General features: G+C 45.0%; 2 protein-coding genes across 15 annotated transcripts in view; one reads left to right on the top strand and one right to left on the bottom strand.

Annotated features, from left to right (window-relative positions):
• The window catches only part of LOC120999536 (zinc finger protein OZF-like), a 2,085,412-nt gene that overhangs the window by 1,415,446 nt on the left and 649,785 nt on the right, over nucleotides 1-20,181 (top strand). The window lies entirely within an intron of this gene.
• Nucleotides 1-20,181, bottom strand: part of LOC120999545 (oocyte zinc finger protein XlCOF7.1-like) — a 795,896-nt gene that overhangs the window by 763,734 nt on the left and 11,981 nt on the right. For all 3 annotated transcript variants that reach the window (XM_040430517.1, XM_040430516.1, XM_040430518.1), the window contains exons 2-4: nucleotides 14,682-14,780; nucleotides 14,066-14,259; nucleotides 9,768-9,870 (exon numbers count right to left, since the gene is read on the bottom strand). In XM_040430517.1, the coding sequence (XP_040286451.1) occupies nucleotides 9,768-9,870; nucleotides 14,066-14,259; nucleotides 14,682-14,685 (301 nt within the window). In that variant the 5' untranslated portion in view covers nucleotides 14,686-14,780. The remainder of the gene's footprint in view (nucleotides 1-9,767; nucleotides 9,871-14,065; nucleotides 14,260-14,681; nucleotides 14,781-20,181) is intronic.

Below are 20,181 nucleotides of genomic sequence, written 5' to 3'. Positions count from 1 at the left end.
CCATCAGAATTGGCTTATGATTTGGTAGCCAAAAGCAGGAGTGGCTTTTGGGGACTTCCGGTTCCGGCGCGCACATGTGAGGACGTGAGGTGGAGGAGCTCCGCATACCCTGCTACATATCGGGGGCTTACCGGGATCGGAAGCCAGATCGGTGTCTCTAAATGTGAGTTGGGAGACACATGGACAAATACCTAATACGTACCGGCCCCCCGCAGACGAACTCTCCACTTCCGAAGCGGCACTCAGCGCAGCCGCGACTGGACAAGATGGCGGAGGGTAAGCGGAGAAATACCCGCTCCTCCTCACAGCCCCCTTTGCTATCCGAGGCAGACAACTATGGGGGAGAAACACCTCCACACTCGCAGCAGATGCTGCAGCTTCAGGAATTAGAGCTCCCCAGTAAAGAGATAGCGATGGCGGTAGCGCAGATACTGGCTCCAGACATTAAGGCCACGCTGGAATCTACTATTGCGGGGACAATGAAGCAACTGCAGCAAGACATTGCGCAGAATTCATCCCATATACGGGAACTGGAACAAAGAACAGGAGTCCTGGAAGATGAATTAAATAGAACCCAGACACAAGTTAGAGAAATAGTACGCATTAACCAGGCTCTGCAAGACAAAGTAGAAGATCTGGAGAACCGTTCTAGGAGGAGCAATATTCGTATTATAGGTCTCCCTGAGGACATTCCAACACATCAATTGGCGCGATTCTGCTCCTCAGAACTTCCTAGGGCGATGGGCTTTGAAATGCCACTCACGGTTGAAAGAGCTCATAGAATAGGCCCCCCCAGAGAACCGCGCCTTGAGGGCCAAGCTTCCAGACCGAGACCTGTTATAGCCAAGTTTCTTAATTATGCAGATAAGGAAGCTATTTTGCTGAAATACCGACGCCTGAATCAACCTCTTAGGGTAAGGGAAAGCAAGCTTTTATTGTTTGGCGACTATTCGATGGAGGTTGCTAAAAGAAGGAGAGCCTTTTCTCAGATTTGCACACAGCTAGTGCAGAAGAAAATCCGCTTTGCACTAGTTTATCCGGCTGTCCTGCGTGTTTTCAAGCAGAATGGAGAGACAGACACGTTTTTATCACCTAGGGAAGCGACAGAGGCCTTAGAATATGGCGACTCCTCTGAAAGTCCGAGATCAGGCTCAGCGTCTAGAGGACGCTCTTCTCCCAGAGGAGGCCGGTCAAATGGCCATTTGGATCCCAGGCCCTGTGATGCTTATCCACGTGGGTCTGGAGAAGCTGCCAGCCGAGTATCTAATCAGGACTGGGACTGATCTCTGCAGCGTAAAATGGCAAAAATTGAAAGTTGCGTTCATGAAACTTATCTGATGCCAATCTTATTGATGGTAATATGATGTTTAACTCTATAGTGACACTGTGGGGAAGTTTAATGATAGTTCTTTAAGCAGGATAGGAAAGGGTAGATAAGCAGAAGTGGAGAGAAACCTGTGCTGAATATCCATGGGTAATGGAGAGATTAGCAAGATGCGTATATGTTGGTGGGAATCTGGCGAGACAGAGTCCGCATGTACTCGCCAGTTCAGTGCGAAAAAAGAGAAGTCTAAAGTGGCCTTTGGCGGATGGTTGAAGTCTTTATATGTAAAGCAATATGTTATTGTTATTGTTAATAGGTTGGGGGAAATGTTTTTTGCCATTTATATAGTCATGCTCCATGGAAGTTTAACACAAGCTGCATTTGAGGTTCCTGTCTGGGGGAGGCCTCCTCCGGGTGCCGCTCTCTATATATCTATATTACTACTCATTTTATGAAAATAGTGTCATGGAATGTAAAAGGCCTTAGAGCCCCGCAAAAAAGATTAATGGTTCTTAAACACCTCAGGAAATTGAACGCAGATATTGCACTGCTTCAGGAGACGCACCTGGAGGAGGTTGACTTCTGGCGTATGAAACGTCTCTGGGTAGGTACTGTCCTAGGTTCACCGTCCAAAAATAAGAAAGCAGGGGTAATTGTTCTAATCCACAAAAGACTAAGCCATGATATGGTATTGACTGAATGTGATGCAGAGGGTAGGATTATACATCTCAAAATATCCACTGCTGCAGGTCCTATGGATATATTCAAAGTATATGGCCCTAATGCTGGTCAGGCCTCCTTTTTCAGAAATTTGGAGAGCAGGATTTCGCAAGAGGCTGGGAACCAGATATTAGTCATGGGAGACCTTAACGCGGTACATAATCCAGTGGAAGATCGAAAGCAAACTCAGCCCACTCATCAGCCCGTCCAGCCTACTAGAGGGGGGGGGATATTCCCTGGAGTCCTTTATTAAATCCACAGGCATGGTAGATATATGGAGGTTTCTGAATCCAGTGGAAAGGGAATTCACACACTTTTCTCATGTACACCGGTCGTGTTCTAGGATTGACTATGCCCTGACCTCATCACAACTTTCAAAAAAGGTTCTAATAGCCGAGATCACTGACATGGTGGTGTCTGACCACGCCCCGGTGTGCATTACTATTGCTGAAGCCACTCCCAGAGGTACGGATAGAGTGTGGCGCCTCCCTAGCTACCTCATGACAGATGAGGATTTTCTAGATAAATTAAAAGGCTGGTGGTGGGAGTTTTTAGATAATAATTCCAGTCATAGGGACAATTATTCTCTACTTTGGGATACAGCAAAAGCAGTAATCCGTGGGAATATTATATCTTATGCAACAGCTAGGAGGAAGAAGGTATGGCTTAAACTCCAACAAGCCACAGATGAGGTCCGCACTGCATACACCTCTTATCTAATAAGCCCCACGGATATTAACAGGGTTAAATGGGTAACAGCAAAGCACAACTATGATCATAAATTAGAACAGCAAATTAAACTGCATATGGATTATCATTCAGCTAAACTGTTTAAATATGGCAATAAAGCAGGTAAAATGTTGGCCAACTTGATTAACACACAACGTTATAGTCCTGCCATTAGATCCATATTAGATGACGCAGGAAAGAAGCACACAAATCCGAAGGATATTGTGGAGTGCTTCCGGAAATACTTTGAGGTGCTTTACTCCAAAGATGACTACAACCAAGCGAAAGCTGAAGAACTATTAGCTAAAGTCTCTCTACCCAAACTCACGGAAGATAATTTGAATAGCCTTAATAAACCAATCTCGATTGAAGAGGTCCAATCTACCATTAAATCTCTTAATAATGGGAAGGCACCGGGTCCAGATGGGTTCCCAGCGGAGTTTTTTAAAGCTCTTATTGTAGAAGTCTCCCCGATCCTTCAGGATTTATTCAACTCTTGTCTATAAGGAGGGGACATTATGTCAACAGGGAAACTAGCGCACATTAAACTTATCCCCAAGCCGGGCAAGGATATTGCTCAGATGGGCTCGTATCGCCCAATCTCATTGATAAACCAGGACTTAAAAATTATGACAAAGCTAATGACAAACAAGTTAGCCGAAATCATGCCAACTTTGATAGGCCCCCATCAGGTAGGGTTTGTTAAAGGAAGGGCTGCGGTCACAAACATTAGGACGGTTCTAACAATACAGGATTATTTGTTCAATAATCAAGACACACTTGGTTGCCCTGCTCTGCTATCTGTGGATGCGGAAAAGGCTTTCGACAATGTGAATTGGAATTGGCTGGGAAAATCCTTGGAGGCTTTTGGTTTTGTGGGGCCTTTTCGGACGTTTCTTAATACCTTATATGATAGTCCAATGGCACAGATCCATTTGCCGGGTTTTTTGTCTACGCCTTTCCGCCTCCACAGAGGTACGAGACAGGGATGCCCTCTGTCTCCACCCCTTTTTAATTTGGCCCTTGAACCCCTAGTTAGATTCTTGATACAATCAGACTTGTTTCAGGGGATCAGAGTAGGGACTAAAGAAGTCAAACTCACCTGTTTTGCAGATGACATACTACTCTTTCTTAAATCCCCGGAGACAGAATTAAGAATCGTTCTAAACTCCTTGCAGTACTTTGGGGATATGACAGGTTATCGAGTTAATGTAAATAAGAGCCAATTGTTATTCTTAAAAGGTTATACCAGAGATCGTAATGCACCAATTGAGCTTCAGGATGTGGAGGTGGTCCCTCAATATCTGACATACCTGGGTATTAAAGTAGGTAGGAGTCCATTGTCTCTATATAAATTAAACTACGAGCCGCTGATTAAAAAAATAGTGGAAGAACTTGAGAAATGGTTAAATTTGCCGTTGTCACTATTTGGGAGAGCACATCTACTAAAGATGGTTAGCTTTGCTAGACTACTATATCCCATGCAGACCATTCCCCTACTCTTAAAACATGTAGATATTGCTAGGATCCAAAAAGCCTTCTCGCGCTTTCTTTGGCGTGGAAGGAGACCAAGGATTGCTTATGCGAAATTATGCCTGCTGAAATGGGAGGGTGGCTTACAAATGCCTAATATTAGAAACTATAACTTGGCATCCCTCTGGAGACATATTAAAGACTGGCTGAAGGGTACCTCAAATTTCTCCAATACCCCGTTGGAGAAGGAATTGTCCGCTCCATGGGATTTGGGGGCTATATTACACACTAAACTTCGAGATATTCCTCTCACGTTGAAAAAATATACACTACTAAAGGATACTCTAGCTACATGGAAAGGGATACGCAAATTATACAGATTACCTACAGGGAGTGCAGAATTATTAGGCAAGTTGTATTTTTGAGGATTAATTTTATTATTGAACAACAACCATGTTCTCAATAAACCCAAAAAACTCATTAATATCAAAGCTGAATATTTTTGGAAGTAGTTTTTAGTTTGTTTTTAGTTTTAGCTATTTTAGGGGGATATCTGTGTGTGCAGGTGACTATTACTGTGCATAATTATTAGGCAACTTAACAAAAAACAAAATATATACCCATTTCAATTATTTATTTTTACCAGTGAAACCAATATAACATCTCAACATTCACAAATATACATTTCTGACATTCAAAAACAAAACAAAAACAAATCAGTGACCAATATAGCCACCTTTCTTTGCAAGGACACTCAAAAGCCTGCCATCCATGGATTCTGTCAGTGTTTTGATCTGTTCACCATCAACATTGCGTGCAGCAGCAACCACAGCCTCCCAGACACTGTTCAGAGAGGTGTACTGTTTTCCCTCCTTGTAAATCTCACATTTGATGATGGACCACAGGTTCTCAATGGGGTTCAGATCAGGTGAACAAGGAGGCCATGTCATTAGATTCTCTTCTTTTATACCCTTTCTTGCCAGCCACGCTGTGGAGTACTTGGACGCGTGTGATGGAGCATTGTCCTGCATGAAAATCATGTTTTTCTTGAAGGATGCAGACTTCTTCCTGTACCACTGCTTGAAGAAGGTGTCTTCCAGAAACTTGCAGTAGGACTGGGAGTTGAGCTTGACTCCATCCTCAACCCGAAAAGGCCCCACAAGCTCATCTTTGATGATACCAGCCCAAACCAGTACTCCACCTCCACCTTGCTGGCGTCTGAGTCGGACTGGAGCTCTCTGCCCTTTACCAATCCAGCCACGGGCCCATCCATCTGGCCCATCAAGACTCACTCTCATTTCATCAGTCCATAAAACCTTTGAAAAATCAGTCTTGAGATATTTCTTGGCCCAGTCTTGACGTTTCAGCTTGTGTGTTCAGTGGTGGTCGTCTTTCAGCCTTTCTTACCTTGGCCATGTCTCTGAGTATTGCACACCTTGTGCTTTTGGGCACTCCAGTGATGTTGCAGCTCTGAAATATGGCCAAACTGGTGGCAAGTGGCATCTTGGCAGCTGCACGCTTGACTTTTCTCAGTTCATGGGCAGTTATTTTGCGCCTTGGTTTTTCCACACGCTTCTTGCGACCCTGTTGACTATTTTGAATGAAACGCTTGATTGTTCGATGATCACGCTTCAGAAGCTTTGCAATTTTAAGAGTGCTGCATCCCTCTGCAAGATATCTCACTATTTTTGACTTTTCTGAGCCTGTCAAGTCCTTCTTTTGACCCATTTTGCCAAAGGAAAGGAAGTTGCCTAATAATTATGCACACCTAATATAGGGTGTTGATGTCATTAGACCAAACCCCTTCTCATTACAGAGATGCACATCACCTAATATGCTTAATTGGTAGTAGGCTTTCGAGCCTATACAGCTTGGAGTAAGACAACATGCATAAAGAGGATGATGTGGTCAAAATACTCATTTGCCTAATAATTCTGCACGCAGTGTATGTATCTCTCGCCATATATGCCATTATGGACCCTTCCGGCTTTTTCAGCAGGGAGACAGTCAGTAATGTTTACACTATGGAAAGAGAAAGGCATTGTATCCCTGAAGCAGCTACTTAACCCTGCAGGAAGTGAATTATTACCATGGACAACTATCCAGTCTCAGTTCCGGTTGCCTCCCTCGCACTTTCTCCCCTATAGTCAATTAAGATCGTTTTGTCAAGCTCAATCATTAAATATGGGAGATCAGGAAAGAAGAGTTTGGTTTGACTCTCTGATGGGAAGTCAAAATTGTTCTTTGTCAGACCTGTATCGTAAAATCCAGAATACTCACTCGATTCCTCTAGAAGCAAAAGTATTCCAGAAATGGGAAAGTGAACTTAGTGATGTGACAATAGCTCCAAAGCTAAGAGAAGGAATGGAGCGTGTGAGACAGGCGACCGGTAACGAGATATGGAGGGAGATGCACTTTAGGATTTTGCACAAAGCAACATATGCATTTGATTTATCATACAGAGATGCCCCAGCACATTATCTCAGATGGTGCCCAAAGTGCAAATTACAAAAAGCTAATCTATTACATGGGTTGCTGGAGTGCCCCTCTCTAATCCCCCTATGGAAGGGAGCATTAGAACTCATTAAGCAGATCTGGGGAGTTGAGGTACAACTAAATCCTCTACACTGTGTATTTCATTACATTTCTTGGGATTCTAGAGGAGAAATAACTCATTCGACGTTTGTTAAAGGTATCCACTTATTTTTATTAGCTGTTAAAAAAACAATACTGAGACATTGGATTTTTCCTTCTATCCCCACACTTGATGAAGCCATAGGAATCATGAGTCGCATCCTTTACATGGAGAAGTTGGAAGCAGAAAACAATAAAGAAAAATCTGCGAAACTTTTCTTTGGAAAGTGGAGGAAATACATTAGCCATATTCTGACTCCTATTGAAATTCAAGAAGTAATGAAACCTTTCCGTTATACTAAATGGTACCTGGAAGAGCAGATAAAGGGGACACTAGGTAAGCTGGGGGAGTAATATGCTTGTAGGTAATTAGACCAGGTTAAGATTGAATACTTCCTGATTAGAGGCGGAGAAATTAAACATTGTGATGTTATTGGTGTAAAACTTCTTTTATGGAGATTTATTTTCTAGACTGATGGTTTGGCAATAAGTTGGGGTAATAAAAGGTTTGCGGGAGGGGGGGGGGGGGAGAAAATGTGAAAAAAGGGAAACTTGTTTGTATTATGTCTGATATGGCACCTTAATGTAAACATGGTTGGAATGATATCATTGTATATTGAGTGTCAATATTGCCTCTGTATAATGCATATTAATGTTTCCTGAAATAAAAGTGTTTTTAAAAAGAAAAAAAAAAAAAGCAGGAGTGGGTACAAAACACAGAAGACATGCAAATATTCCATTCACGTGTCATCTCTGTTTTTGATCCACTCCTGGTTTTTTTTGGGCATTAGCAATACTGATGGATTACTGAGCAAATGCTGACCGCGTGAAGGCGGATGCTCCACAGACAGGATCCGTTTTTTGTGGGTTATTGTTCTGATGGATCAGAGGAAGGGCAAATTAATCAGTGACGTCAACACAAACTTACTGCTGACACCCTCTCTACTCTGTCGGGGGGCTCTACTTGTATAAGTGTTTAATAGAACAGGTTCTGTAGACATCTATGTGGAATCAGCTGACGACGGTGTAAAAGGAGTGCTCTTCTTCTTGACGCTATCATTGACCTGTAAGGCTGAGTTGATACTTCAGTTATTTTGTTGGTTTTGGCCCCGTGACTGCCCAAATAAGTGAAGTGTGCAGTGATTCTGCATGTCATACGGACTCACATTATTCCACTTCTGATGATAAAAATCCATTAAATGGTACCTATCATCAGAAGAGGCCTATTTATTTATTGTATTCATGTTATACATTTATATAGCGCTACTATATTCAGCAGGGCTATAAAGACATTAGGGTCACACTGTCCCCAATGGCACTCGCAATCTAAGTTCCCTATCAGTATGTATTTTGGAGAGTGTTATTGACTATTTACATGTCCCCATTGTTCGAGATGCCAGCTTTCAGAAACAGGTTTTGTACAATTTGACAATCAGGTTGTTTGTAGGAAAAATCCACTTTTGAAATGTACCTGATGTCATCAAACATAGCTCAGGTAGTCACTGGGGCGTACCGCTGGATGAGGCGAGACACAGCGTCATCTCCTCCATAAATACAATAAATAAATAGGCCACTTCTGATGACAGGTTCCATTTAATGGATTTTTAATAATAGTCGCTCTCTATTTGCATGAAAACATTTATAAAAAAAAAAAAACTATTATTCCAGTGAAAATGAAGAATTTATTACTTTTTGAACTACTAGATACAGTCTATAGGTGGCTCCAATATTGATTACACAATTCCCCCCCTCCCTGTTTGGGTGTGATACTAGGACACCACTGGGTTTACAATTTATGTCTAGAACCCGATAACACACGGTGTAAGGGAAATAGAGAACTGCTCCCCTATAAAACCTCTCTGCACATACAATAATCCCATATGTTGTCAGACCAGGACTGTGACTGTGTTCTCTGAGGTGTCAACAAGGGACCATTTAACAGCTGCCATGAGATATTTTGGGGCCCCATATACTGGGATTGGTCAGAGCCCCTGGGGAGAGTGGGGTATAGCACTGAAGTCTTCAGCAGGAAGGGGGGAGCAGAATGGCCGGAAAGCTGTCACTGACCACTGGGGAATTGTCCTCCTATGATTACTTCTTTAGGGCAGAACATTGTGAGATCTTTATGGTCAGACAGGCAGCTGCTACTGTTCATTGGTGGCTCTTTTTATTTCAGCTCTTTTTATTTCGGCTCTACCATAAGGCTTCTCCTATTCCCAAAAATTTAGAAGTGTCAGTAAAGCCTCTAAGTACTACGGAACAGTGACGTTGCAAAGGGGGTGCGGGCCGCACCGGGTGACACCAGCAGGGCCGGCATTTACGAATCATAGTCATTTGTATTGCCGACCTCAGGAGAGATGTGTCTGGGATTCGAACCCACAACCTCTTCCTGTGTCCCGCCCTGTATGTCCATATATGGAGTCAGTGCTGTGTTTCAGAAAAGTTTCAGCTGGGATTCGAACCCACGACCTTCTGTATCAGAGGCAAAGCACCTAACCACACGGCCATAAGAGATGCAATGTACAGTATACCTCTACACTGTGCCCCACAATATACAGTATACCTCTACACTGTGTAGTCTGTTCTATAAGCACCATTGTTTTGTGGCGGCGGACAGAAAATAATCTGGAAGTGCCCCTCCCGAGACCAGGCTCTGGGTCTAGGGGGGGGTCTGCTGAGCTAACGGATGCCCCCTATGGCAGAAGCACCACCATAGCCGACCTGGTATCGGTAACAATTGTGTGCTAATAAAGGAAAACCTGTCAGAAAGTACAATATGTGACCCCCAAACTGCCACCGCTACCTGACTATACAATGAGTCATCAGTAGCCAGTGAAGGAGCAGAATCTGTGAGTCTTCTCTGCTTTATGTAGTGGTTACTACTCACCTGGGTGGTTATCTGGGGGAATGTCCTCTATGATCTGCTCATCACTCCTCACATATGTATCTTCAGCCTTAATATTGTTCAGATCTTTACCCAGATTTAAAAGCTGCGAAACAGAAATGGTAAAAGTCAGCAGACTGATGGAGAAGTCGTGTGGAATGTTTGATGAGACCAGAAAAGATCATTAATTACAATGACAAAAAGTGATGAAATGACAGCAGTTATCTGCTATGGCAGCGGTCCATGCCTATAGCTCCTCTCCTTCCTGCTGGTGGGCACGTCTGCTGCCTGGTTTACCTGCTCCATAGCTTTAGGGCTCCAGCGGTCCAGTCCCACAGACATCCCTCTCTCTCTTCCCAGTGGTCCCGGCTGCTGGAATAACGCTGTCCTCCCACACAAGCTGAGGCCTGCTTCCTGCCGATAATGACCTTCTCTGCCCATAGGTCATGTGTGCACACACTATCTCTGGCTCTTATAGGGCCGGCATGCACGCACTCTGATCTCTACAAGCCATGGAAAGGAGCCTGATCAATAGGTTCTAGTATGCTACTTTCATGCAAAGCTTGTTCTGTGTACAGACTTCTGCCTGACTTCTAGATTGGACCCTTTGCTGCCTGACCTGACCCTTGCCTGACCTCCGTTCTGATCCTTGCCTGATCTCTATTCTGTTCCTGAGCTGCTTGCCCTGACAATGGACCATTTATCGGACTGCATGTATTCTGCCTTTCCTGACCCCGTGGGTCACCAGTCACTTCAAGTGCAGCAGCCTAGTGGTTCCCCTGCAACAAAGTCCAGATCCGTTTACAGGGGATAAAGTGGAGGGAAGGAGGGCACTTACAGTCAGGTCCATAAATATTGGCAAATTGACACAAGTCTAACATTTTGGGCTCTATACACAACCACAATGGAATGAAATGAAACGAACAAGATGTGCTTTAACTGCAGACTGTCAGCTTTAATTTGAGGGTATTTACATCCAAATCAGGTGAACGGTGTAGGAATTGCAACAGTTTGCATATGTGCCTCCCACTTGTTAAGGGACCAAATAATAATCATAAATCAAACTTTTACTTTTTAATACTTGGTTGCAAATCCTTTGCAGTCAATTACAGCCTGAAGTCTGGAACGCATAGACATCACCAGACGCTGGGTTTCATCCCTGGTGATGCTCTGCCAGGCCTCTACTGCAACTGTCTTCAGTTCCTGCTTGTTCTTGGGGCATTTTCCCTTCAGTTTTGTCTTCAGCAAGTGAAATGCATGCTCAATCGGATTCAGGTCAGGTGATTGACTTGGCCATTGCATAACATTCCACTTCTTTCCCTTAAAAAACTCTTTGGTTGCTTTTGCAGTATGCTTTGGGTCATTGCCCATCTGCACTGTGAAGCGCCGTCCAATGAGTTCTGAAGTATTTGGCTGAATATGAGCAGATAATATGGCCCGAAACACTTCAGAATTCATCCTGCTGCTTTTGTCAGCAGTCACATCATCAATAACTACAAGAGAACCAGTTCCATTGGCAGCCATACATGCTCACGCCATGACACTACCACCACCATGCTTCACTGATGAGGTGGTATGCTTAGGATCATGAGCAGTTCCTTTCCTTCTCCATACTCTTCTCTTACCATCACTCTGATACAAGTTGATCTGGGTCTCATCTGTCCGTAGGATGTTGTTCTAGAACTGTGAAGGCTTTTTTAGATGTCGTTTGGCAAACTCTAATCTGGCCTTCCTGTTTTTGAGGCTCACCAATGGTTTACATCTTGTGGTGAACCCTCTGTATTCACTCTGGTGAAGTCTTCTCTTGATTGTTGACTAGAGTTGTTGCGATACCAAATTTTTGATTCGGTTTCGATACCATGAAAAAGTATTGCGATACTCGATACCATTCGATACCACGCGAAAAAAATAAACAAAAAAAGCCACGTGCATTCCTCATTTTTAAAAATGGCGAATCGCGCAGTTTTTATTTTATTTTTTCTGTTCCGGCATTCACCACCTAGATTTTTTTTTTATATTTTAATAGTTTGGACTTTTCTGACGTGGCGATGTAATATGTTTATTTATATATTTTATATGTGAAATTGGGAAAAGGGGGGTGATTTATACTTCATATTTTAGTGTTTGTTTTTTTTCACTTTTTATTTAATAACTATTTCCCCCCTTAGGGGCTAGAACCTGGGATCTTTCATCCCTTTTCCTATTCACCCTGATAGATCTCTATCAGGGTGAATAGGACTCCACACTGTCCCTGCTGCTCTGTGCTTTGTGCACACAGCATCAGGGATGTTACCATGGCAACCAGGGCTTCCTGGCTGCCATGGTAACCGATCGGAGCCCCAGGCTTACACAGCTGGGGCTCCGATCAGAAGCTGCCACTGCACCACCAATGAGGGGGAGTGGAGAGGTCCCTGTGGCCACTGCCACCAATGATTTTAATACTGGAGGGTTGAGAGGGGCCGGCGCACTGTGCCACCAATGATTTTAATGGGATGGGGGGATTGAGGGGGGGGGGGGGCACACTGCACCACCAATGATTTTACCCCTTTATACAGGAGGCGGGTACTAGCAGATCAGCGGCAGTTAACTGCCGCTGATCGCAGCTCCCTGTCAGGGGCAGGGTGCCGGCAATGCGATTCTGCTGCCGGCACCCGCCTCCTGTATGTGTTAAAGACTGACTACTGTATATGAGTCCAGACTTTCACTATTAGGCCACACAGAGCGGCGCCGAGCGATGTCCCAGCACTCACCATTAGTCCTGGGCGCCGCTCCGTTCGCCCGCAGTGCCCCATTACTGTCTCCTCTCCTGCTCCACATGCTGCTGATTACTATCGGAGCGATGGGAGGAGACATCAGCTTCACTAGTGGGCGTTCCTTCTCCCTGGCTGTAGCGCTGTCCAATCGCAGCGCAGGGAAAAGGAACGCCCACTAGTGAAGCTGATGTCTCCTCCCATCGCTCCGATAGTAATCCTATCATTGGTGGCGCAGTGCGCCCGCCCCTCCTCCGCCCCTCTCTTCTCATTGCCGCCCCTCCTCCGCCCCTCTCTTCTCATTGCCGCCCCTCCTCCGCCCCCTCTCTTCTCATTGCCGCCCCTCCTCCGCCCCTCTCTTCTCATTGGTGGCAGCGGCAGCAGCACAGGGGGAGGGAGGACAGCTTCCTTCTCCCCGTGCTGCTGAGAGAGAACATGAGCGCGCCGATAGCAGCGCGCTCATGTTCAGAGATACTAGACTGCGCAGAAGCGCAGCCCAGTATCGAAAAAACGGAAATCCCGGTATCGTATCGATACCGGGACAAAAGTATCGATTGGGTATCGAAATTTCGATACCCGCAACAACCCTATTGTTGACTTTGACACATATACACCTACCTCCTGGAGAGTGTTCTTGATCTGGCCAACTGTTGTGAAGGTTGTTTTTTTCAACAGGGAAAGAATTCTTCGGTCATCCACCACATTTGTTTTCTGTGGTCTTCTGGGTCTTTTGGTGTTGCTGAGCTCACCGATGCGTTCCTTCTTTTTAAGACTGTTCCAAACAGTTGTTTTTGCTATCTCTCTGATGGGTTTGTTTTGTTTTTTCAGCCTAATGATGGCTTGCTTCACTGATAGTGACAGCTCTTTGGATCTCATTTTGAGAGTTGACAGCAACAGATTCCAAATGCAAATAGCACACTTGAAATAAACTCTGGACCTTTTATCTGCTGGGATAATGAGGGAATAACACACACCTGGCCATGGAACAGCTGAGAAGCCAATTGTCCCATTACTTTTGGTCCCTTAACAAGTGGGAGGCACATATGCAAACTGTTGTAATTCCTGCACCTGATTTGGATGTAAATACCCTCAAATTAAAGCTGACAGTCTGCAGTTAAAGCACATCTTGTTAGTTTCATTTCAAATCCAATGTGGTGGTGTATAGAGCCAAAAATGTTAGAATTGTGTTGATGTCCCAATATTTATGGACCTAACTGTATATAACACACTTTGGAGCAGAACCATGTCAAATGTGTTCAAGAGACACAGTGGATCTACATGTGCCAAGTTTCATTGTCTGACCCAAAAATATCTGCAGGTCCCCTGTATATATGCATCTAGTTGGTTCCTTATTCCAACCAGCAGTCTCCACTGACCAGAAAACTGTGAGAATATCCAGACGACATGCAAGGTCTATAGTTAGCTGTAATGCTGCCATCTCTACCTTTATCATTATACAAGGATATAACATATAATACTGGTTTATAAAACAAGACTGAACACAAGATCTTCACAGCACTTCTACAGATCATAGGGAACTTTTCCTGAGACCTTATTTCGATCTATCTGATCATCATATGGGATGCTTTGATGTTCTTCTGAACCATCCTGTAGAAGAAGAGGAATAGGACATCTCTCATCCTGTAGAGGAAGAGGACTGGGACATCTCTCATCCTGTAGAAGAAAAGGACTGGGACATCTCTCATCCTGTAGAGGAAGAGGACTGGGAGTTTTCTCTTCTTTAACTGTAGGAAAAACATACGGTTATAACCTACAACAACCCAAATTGCAATACCTAACTCCTCAACCTACTACAAACTATACATAAAAAGAGCGAGGATGTATAGCGATAAAAAAATCTCATTTTATTCAAATCAAATGACATAATCAGTACAGGTAAAGTCAAAAAGGGACAGGACATGAAGACTGAGCCTCTATGAACAGCAGACCCCACAACACAATTGCAGGAGCTAGAGACACAGGAATGGTTGCGGGTGCATAATGCTGTTCCCTGATTCATAACAACTAACATCCTATCAGTCTAAGCATCTCACGTATGGACACTGTAGGGTAATCACAGGACGGTGGAGTGCTAGCATAAAGATGACAATGTACACAATTACTATAGCCACCCGTCCAACCCTACACAAGGTACCATGTTACCTACCCATATTGCTGCTGTAAACTGGTGACACAGATCCCCAAACGCATCAACCTCGACACGTGTTTCGCCACGTAGGCTTCGTCAGGAATTTGAATTTCTCTACTTAAAAAAACAAACAAAACAAAACTGGTAAAATAGTTATCAGTCAACATTCCCTATATGTCTACTTTATGTTGGCATCATTTTGTAAATGTCCTAAAAAAAATTTAGGACGTTAGAAAGTTTCAAATTTTAGAAGTAATTTTTCAAATTGTCAAGAAAATTTCCAAAAACGCTTTTTTAATCCCTAAATAAAGTGATTTTGAGGGGCTTACATATTATAAATCACCCATAATTTTCCCCATTTTAGAAACTAAACCCCTCAGATTATTCAAAACTTGTGTTACAAACTTTGCTAATCCTTGAGGTGTTTCACAACAGCTTAAAAGAAAATGAAAGTAATTTCCAAATTTTTTTATTTTTTTGCAGATTTTTTATTTTAATCTATTTTTTCCTGCAACACAGCTAGGGTTAACAGCAAAATAAACTTCAATATTTATTATATGATTATTCAGTTTACAGAAACACCCCATATGTGGTCGTAAACTGCTGTATGGGCACATGGCAGGGCACAAAAGGGAAGGAGCAACATATGAATTTTAGAGGGCAGATTTCACTGGGACAATTTTAAGTTGCCATGTAACATTTGAAGTCCCCCTGATGCACCCCTACAGAAAAAAACAAAACAAAAAAAAATAAAACAGAAGGGCCTCCTCCCCTTACCTAAATGAGTAAATAATAGAGTACACGGTAGTGATGCAAAACAAAATGATATTAATCCAACTGGAATACAGGAGTAAACATACAATTATAAATCCAAGGAAAATAAAACAAATAAAGGGTGGGGAATACCCCCAGTGCCGTTGGGGAGGCTATTGGAAAATCCAATTACCGATAAGAGCAATTTACCCTTTTTCCCGCCACCTCCCCTAACGGCACTGACAGGAGGAATAACAGAGGATTTTAATTAGGTTGGAATCATTACATAAAGAATTCTGCGCCCAAATGATAAATCCTGGGAATGAATGACATTTAATTTATAATGGTGGAAAAGAAGTCATTGGGTTTGCCCACACAGCCGCTCTACAGATTTGTTCAATCGACATGGCAGCATTTTCTGCCCAAGAGGGCAACACAACCCGCATTAAATGGGCCTTGAGACCCTCTGGAGGATCTAGTTTCCTCTGAGCATGACAAAGAGAAATCGTCTGTTTAAGGCTACTTTCACACTAGCGTTCAGAACGGATCCGTCTGCATTAAAACTTAGAAAATTTTCTAAGTATGAAAGTAGCCTGAGCGGATCCGTTCAGACTTTACATTGAAAGTCAATGGGGAACGGATCCGCTTGAAGATTGAGCCATTTGGTGTCAGCTTCAAGCGGATCCGTCCCCATTGACTTACATTGTAAGTCTGGACGGATCCGCTCGCCTCCGCACGGCCAGGCGGACACCCGAATGCTGCAAGCAGCGTTCAGGTGTCCGCTCACTGAGCGGAGCGGAGGCTGAACGCTGGCAGGCGGATGCATTCTCAGTGGATCCGCCTCCACTCAGAATGCATTAGGGCCAGACGGATGCGTTCGGGACCGCTCGTGAGCCCCTTCAAACGGAGCGCACGAGCGGACACCCGAACGCTAGTGTGAAAGTAGCCTAATCCATCTTGCAATGGTGGCCTTACTGGCTGCTTGACCCTTGTTAGGCCCCTGAAACTGAAGAAGGAGGTAATCCGACTTCCTAATCTTCTCCCAGACTTTTAAGTAAGTAAGCACACAACATCTCACATCCAGGCTTTGAAAACGCCTTTCTAAATCTGTCGAAGGTGATAGGCAGAAGGATGGTAAAACTATCTCCTGATTACAGTGAAATCTGGATCCAGAAAAATCACTAAAATAAAGTGGCCTAAATGGGAGGAAATGCTCAAAAACCCCAAACACTGTGGCGTGTTTATAACCGGGGGAGCAATTCCTCCGCATGTGATGTGTTGCTAACGGCAATCCCCAGCAAAAAATACATACAATGGAGGATGACGGCAGCGGACCACATGTACCACAAGAGCATCCAACACAAGATGGAATAATGTGTGGATGAAAATATAAAAATACATAAATCACTGCAAAAGGTGCACCACAATGACAATACTGGCTAATCCCTCAAGCGGATGTTATAAACTGGTAACATTGTTGGTAACATTCTGGTGCACCTGGTAGCCTGTGTCACATGTTATAGGTGGGGCTTGCAGCCTTATCCTTTCTTCCATTGTATGAGTGATCTCACTATGGAGGTATGTGGGAGCTTGGCTGCGAGTTGGATCTCAGCACCTTTCAGACCGTGTTCACACACCATAGGTAGTGGTAGGACCCATGCCACACTGAGATACCTTGACGGTGGTGCAAAGGGCTCCAATGTGTTCCTGACTGGAATACAGTGGCTAAAGTCTCAGTTTTTAACATCATCTTGAGGGATTAGCCAGTATTGTCAGTTGCATATCATTGTGGTGCACCTTTTGCTGTGATTTATGAAATCTGGATACAACCTTCGGGAGAAAGGATGGACAATGCTTTAAGATTATTCTGTCATCCAGGATCCTGAGATAAGGAGGACGGCAAAAGAAGGCCTGTATTTCCCCCACTCTTCTTGTTGTTGTTATGGCCAGAAGGAAGGTGGTCTTTAAGGTCAGGAGCCTCAGAGAAATGTCTTCAATAGGCCCAAACGGAGTGTCCATCAGTACCATAAGGACTTTGTTCAAGTCCCAAGGTGGGATGGTAGAGGGTAATCTGGGGGAGTCTCTGATTGCCCCTTTAATAAATCGTCTGCTCAGAGGATGGTCTGACAAGCTTGTGTCTAGGAAAGCTGCTAAGGCCGAGACTTGTACTTTAAGGCCCCGAGAGTTTTCCACGTGGGTGCAATGCGTGACGTGAAAGCATAGCACCCACACTGAATCCTGACCCATTAATTTCAATGGGTCTGTGTACATAAGCGTTTTTTTCACGCATCAGTTCTGCGTTGCGTGAAAAACACAGCATGTTCTATATTCTGAGTTTTTCACGCAGCCCTGACCCCATAGAAGTGAATGGGGCTTCAGTGAAAAACGCATTGCATCCGCAAGCAGGTGCAGATACATTGCGTTTTTCACTGGTGGTTGTTAAGAGATGTTGTTTGTAAACCTTCAGTTTCTTATCACGCGCGTGAAAAACGCATCAAAACACATTGCACTCGCGTGGAAAAAACTTAATGCAATCGCAGACAAAACTGACTGAACTTGCTTCCAAAATGGTGCGAGTTTTGCTGAACGCACTGTGACATAGCAAGGAGTTTCGTTTGGGAAGGCAGGTATTTTCCTCCCAACATGGGCGGCTGGGCTGATTTCCAGCCAGGTGAGGTCAAATACCTGAGTGCCGATCCGGGTTTTGGCAGCACCTGGCTGTCCTTTAAATAGGCAGCTCGGATCAGAATCAAGGTCTCTGTCTTGGGATCTGAGGCATGGTGCCATAGTAGAGGGCTGAGAGCCGCACATGGGGAAACAGGCCCCCTAAAGCCTAAAGGAACCTGCTAACAAGGTGACTGTTTTTGTGCTTTGGACTTTCCTTTGTGAGAACCAACACTAAGACGGTCAATGTTGCTTTTTTTTTTTTCTCCTGTGTGAATAAACACTGAAGTTTTGTTTTACAAACTGTTTCTTTTGCCTCTGTTCTGCGTCCGCTTACCCTGCCTACCAGAGCGAATCCTCACAATTGGTGGCTTGGAGCGGGTAAACGCCAAAATGTTTTTTTCGGGTACGGCTGGATGTCCTGGATTAAACCAGCTAAATTTAAACCTGTGTCACGTGACAAAATGGAGGCTGTAATAAAAGCTCTCGTGGAGGCTAATCAACACCAGCAAGAAAGAAACCAGCTGCTGTTACAACACGTGATGGCTTTACAGACGGCAGGAGCGTCCCAGAGTGTCCATGATGTCCGGAAGGTGGTCCGTGAGGCGATCCCAAAGATGACACCATCAGATGACGTCGAAACTTATCTGGCGATGTATGAGAAGGTGGCCACAAGGGAGAATCTACCCCGAGATCAGTGGGCTGAGGTCGTTGTTCCGTTCCTGACATCTGATTCCCAGCAGGTGTATTTAGACTTGCTGGACGACCAAGTGGCCGACTACCATAGAGTCAAGGGTGAGATTCTGGCAAGACTGGGATGAATGTGTTGGTCCGGGCCCAGCAGGTGCATCAGTGGGGGTTTAAGCCGCCTGAGCCCGTGAGACCCCAGTATTATAACTTGCTTAATCTCTTGCAAAAGTGGCTACAGCCTGACATGTTGAGCCCCACTGCTATGCTGGACCGTCTGGTGGCTGATATGTTCTGGAGGGCTTTGCCACCCCCTCTCCAGCAATGGATCGGCCAGGTCTCTCCGGGTAATGCTCTCGAGATGGTCGACCTGGTGGAGCACTATGAGGCTACCCGGAATCTACGGGGGGAAGGGGGGTTCTTTTGGGAGGGGGGGGGGGGGGGTAGTCAAAACCCACAACTCTCCACCCCAGACCAGGCAATTCGAACCAAACCAGGATGTGCCCCCTGTGGACCCGGCTCCCATAGTCTGCTGGCGGTGTCGGGAGCCTGGCCATGTACGAGCTGTCTGTCCACGTCAGGTGGAACCTATGGACACGAACTATTGCTTCCACCAGTCGTTATATGCTAGGAAGCTGTGTGCAGCGGGTGCCCCAGAGACTCTGAATCACCTGTGCCAGGTGGCGGTGGGAGACACTCCAGCGGAGGCTCTGTTGGACTCAGGGAGTCTGGTGACCCTGGTAAGGGCTCCCCTGGTACGGACCACTGAGTATACTGGCCGGAAAGTTGTGGTCATGTGTATTCATGGAGACCTAAAAGACTACCCCACTGCTATGGTGTCTCTATCTACGGTTGCCGGCAGGGCCAGTCTGAAGGGCCAGCGGTAGGAGTGACCACCACTTCGGTGGAAGATGGGGAGACAACCCCGCTAAGTGTGATGGTGGGAGACACGGAGGACTTGCCGTCGGGTCCTGAGCTGGCAGACCTCAATGTCTCCGGGGATAATTTTGGTACCGCTCAACACCGGGACCCAACCCTATCCCGAGAAAATGTATTAATAGTAGAAGGTGAACCACAACAACCAGGGGCAGCGTCAGTGTACCCCCGTTTTGTGGTTCATCAGGGTATGTTATACCGGGTAAACCAGCTGCGAGGTGAATCCATTGAACAGTTGGTGGCGTCCCAGGCTTATCGCAAACTCGTGTTACAGTTAGCCCACCAGCATGTTCTCGGGGGTCATCTGGGAATGCAGAAGACACAGGACCGGATACTACAACGGTTTTACTGGCCCGGTGTGTTTAGGGAGGTGGAAGAATTCTGTAAGTCTTGCACGACCTGCCAGGCAACTAGCCCCCAGCACCTTTTCCGCAGTCCCTTGGTACCTCTCCCGATCATCGAGGTGCCGTTTGAGCAA

This window comes from Bufo bufo, chromosome 4, assembly GCF_905171765.1.
Source record: "Bufo bufo chromosome 4, aBufBuf1.1, whole genome shotgun sequence".
Lineage (NCBI taxonomy): Eukaryota > Metazoa > Chordata > Amphibia > Anura > Bufonidae > Bufo > Bufo bufo.
The sequence above is the reverse complement of the archived record's forward strand: the minus strand, read 5'-3'. Positions and strand labels throughout refer to the sequence as shown.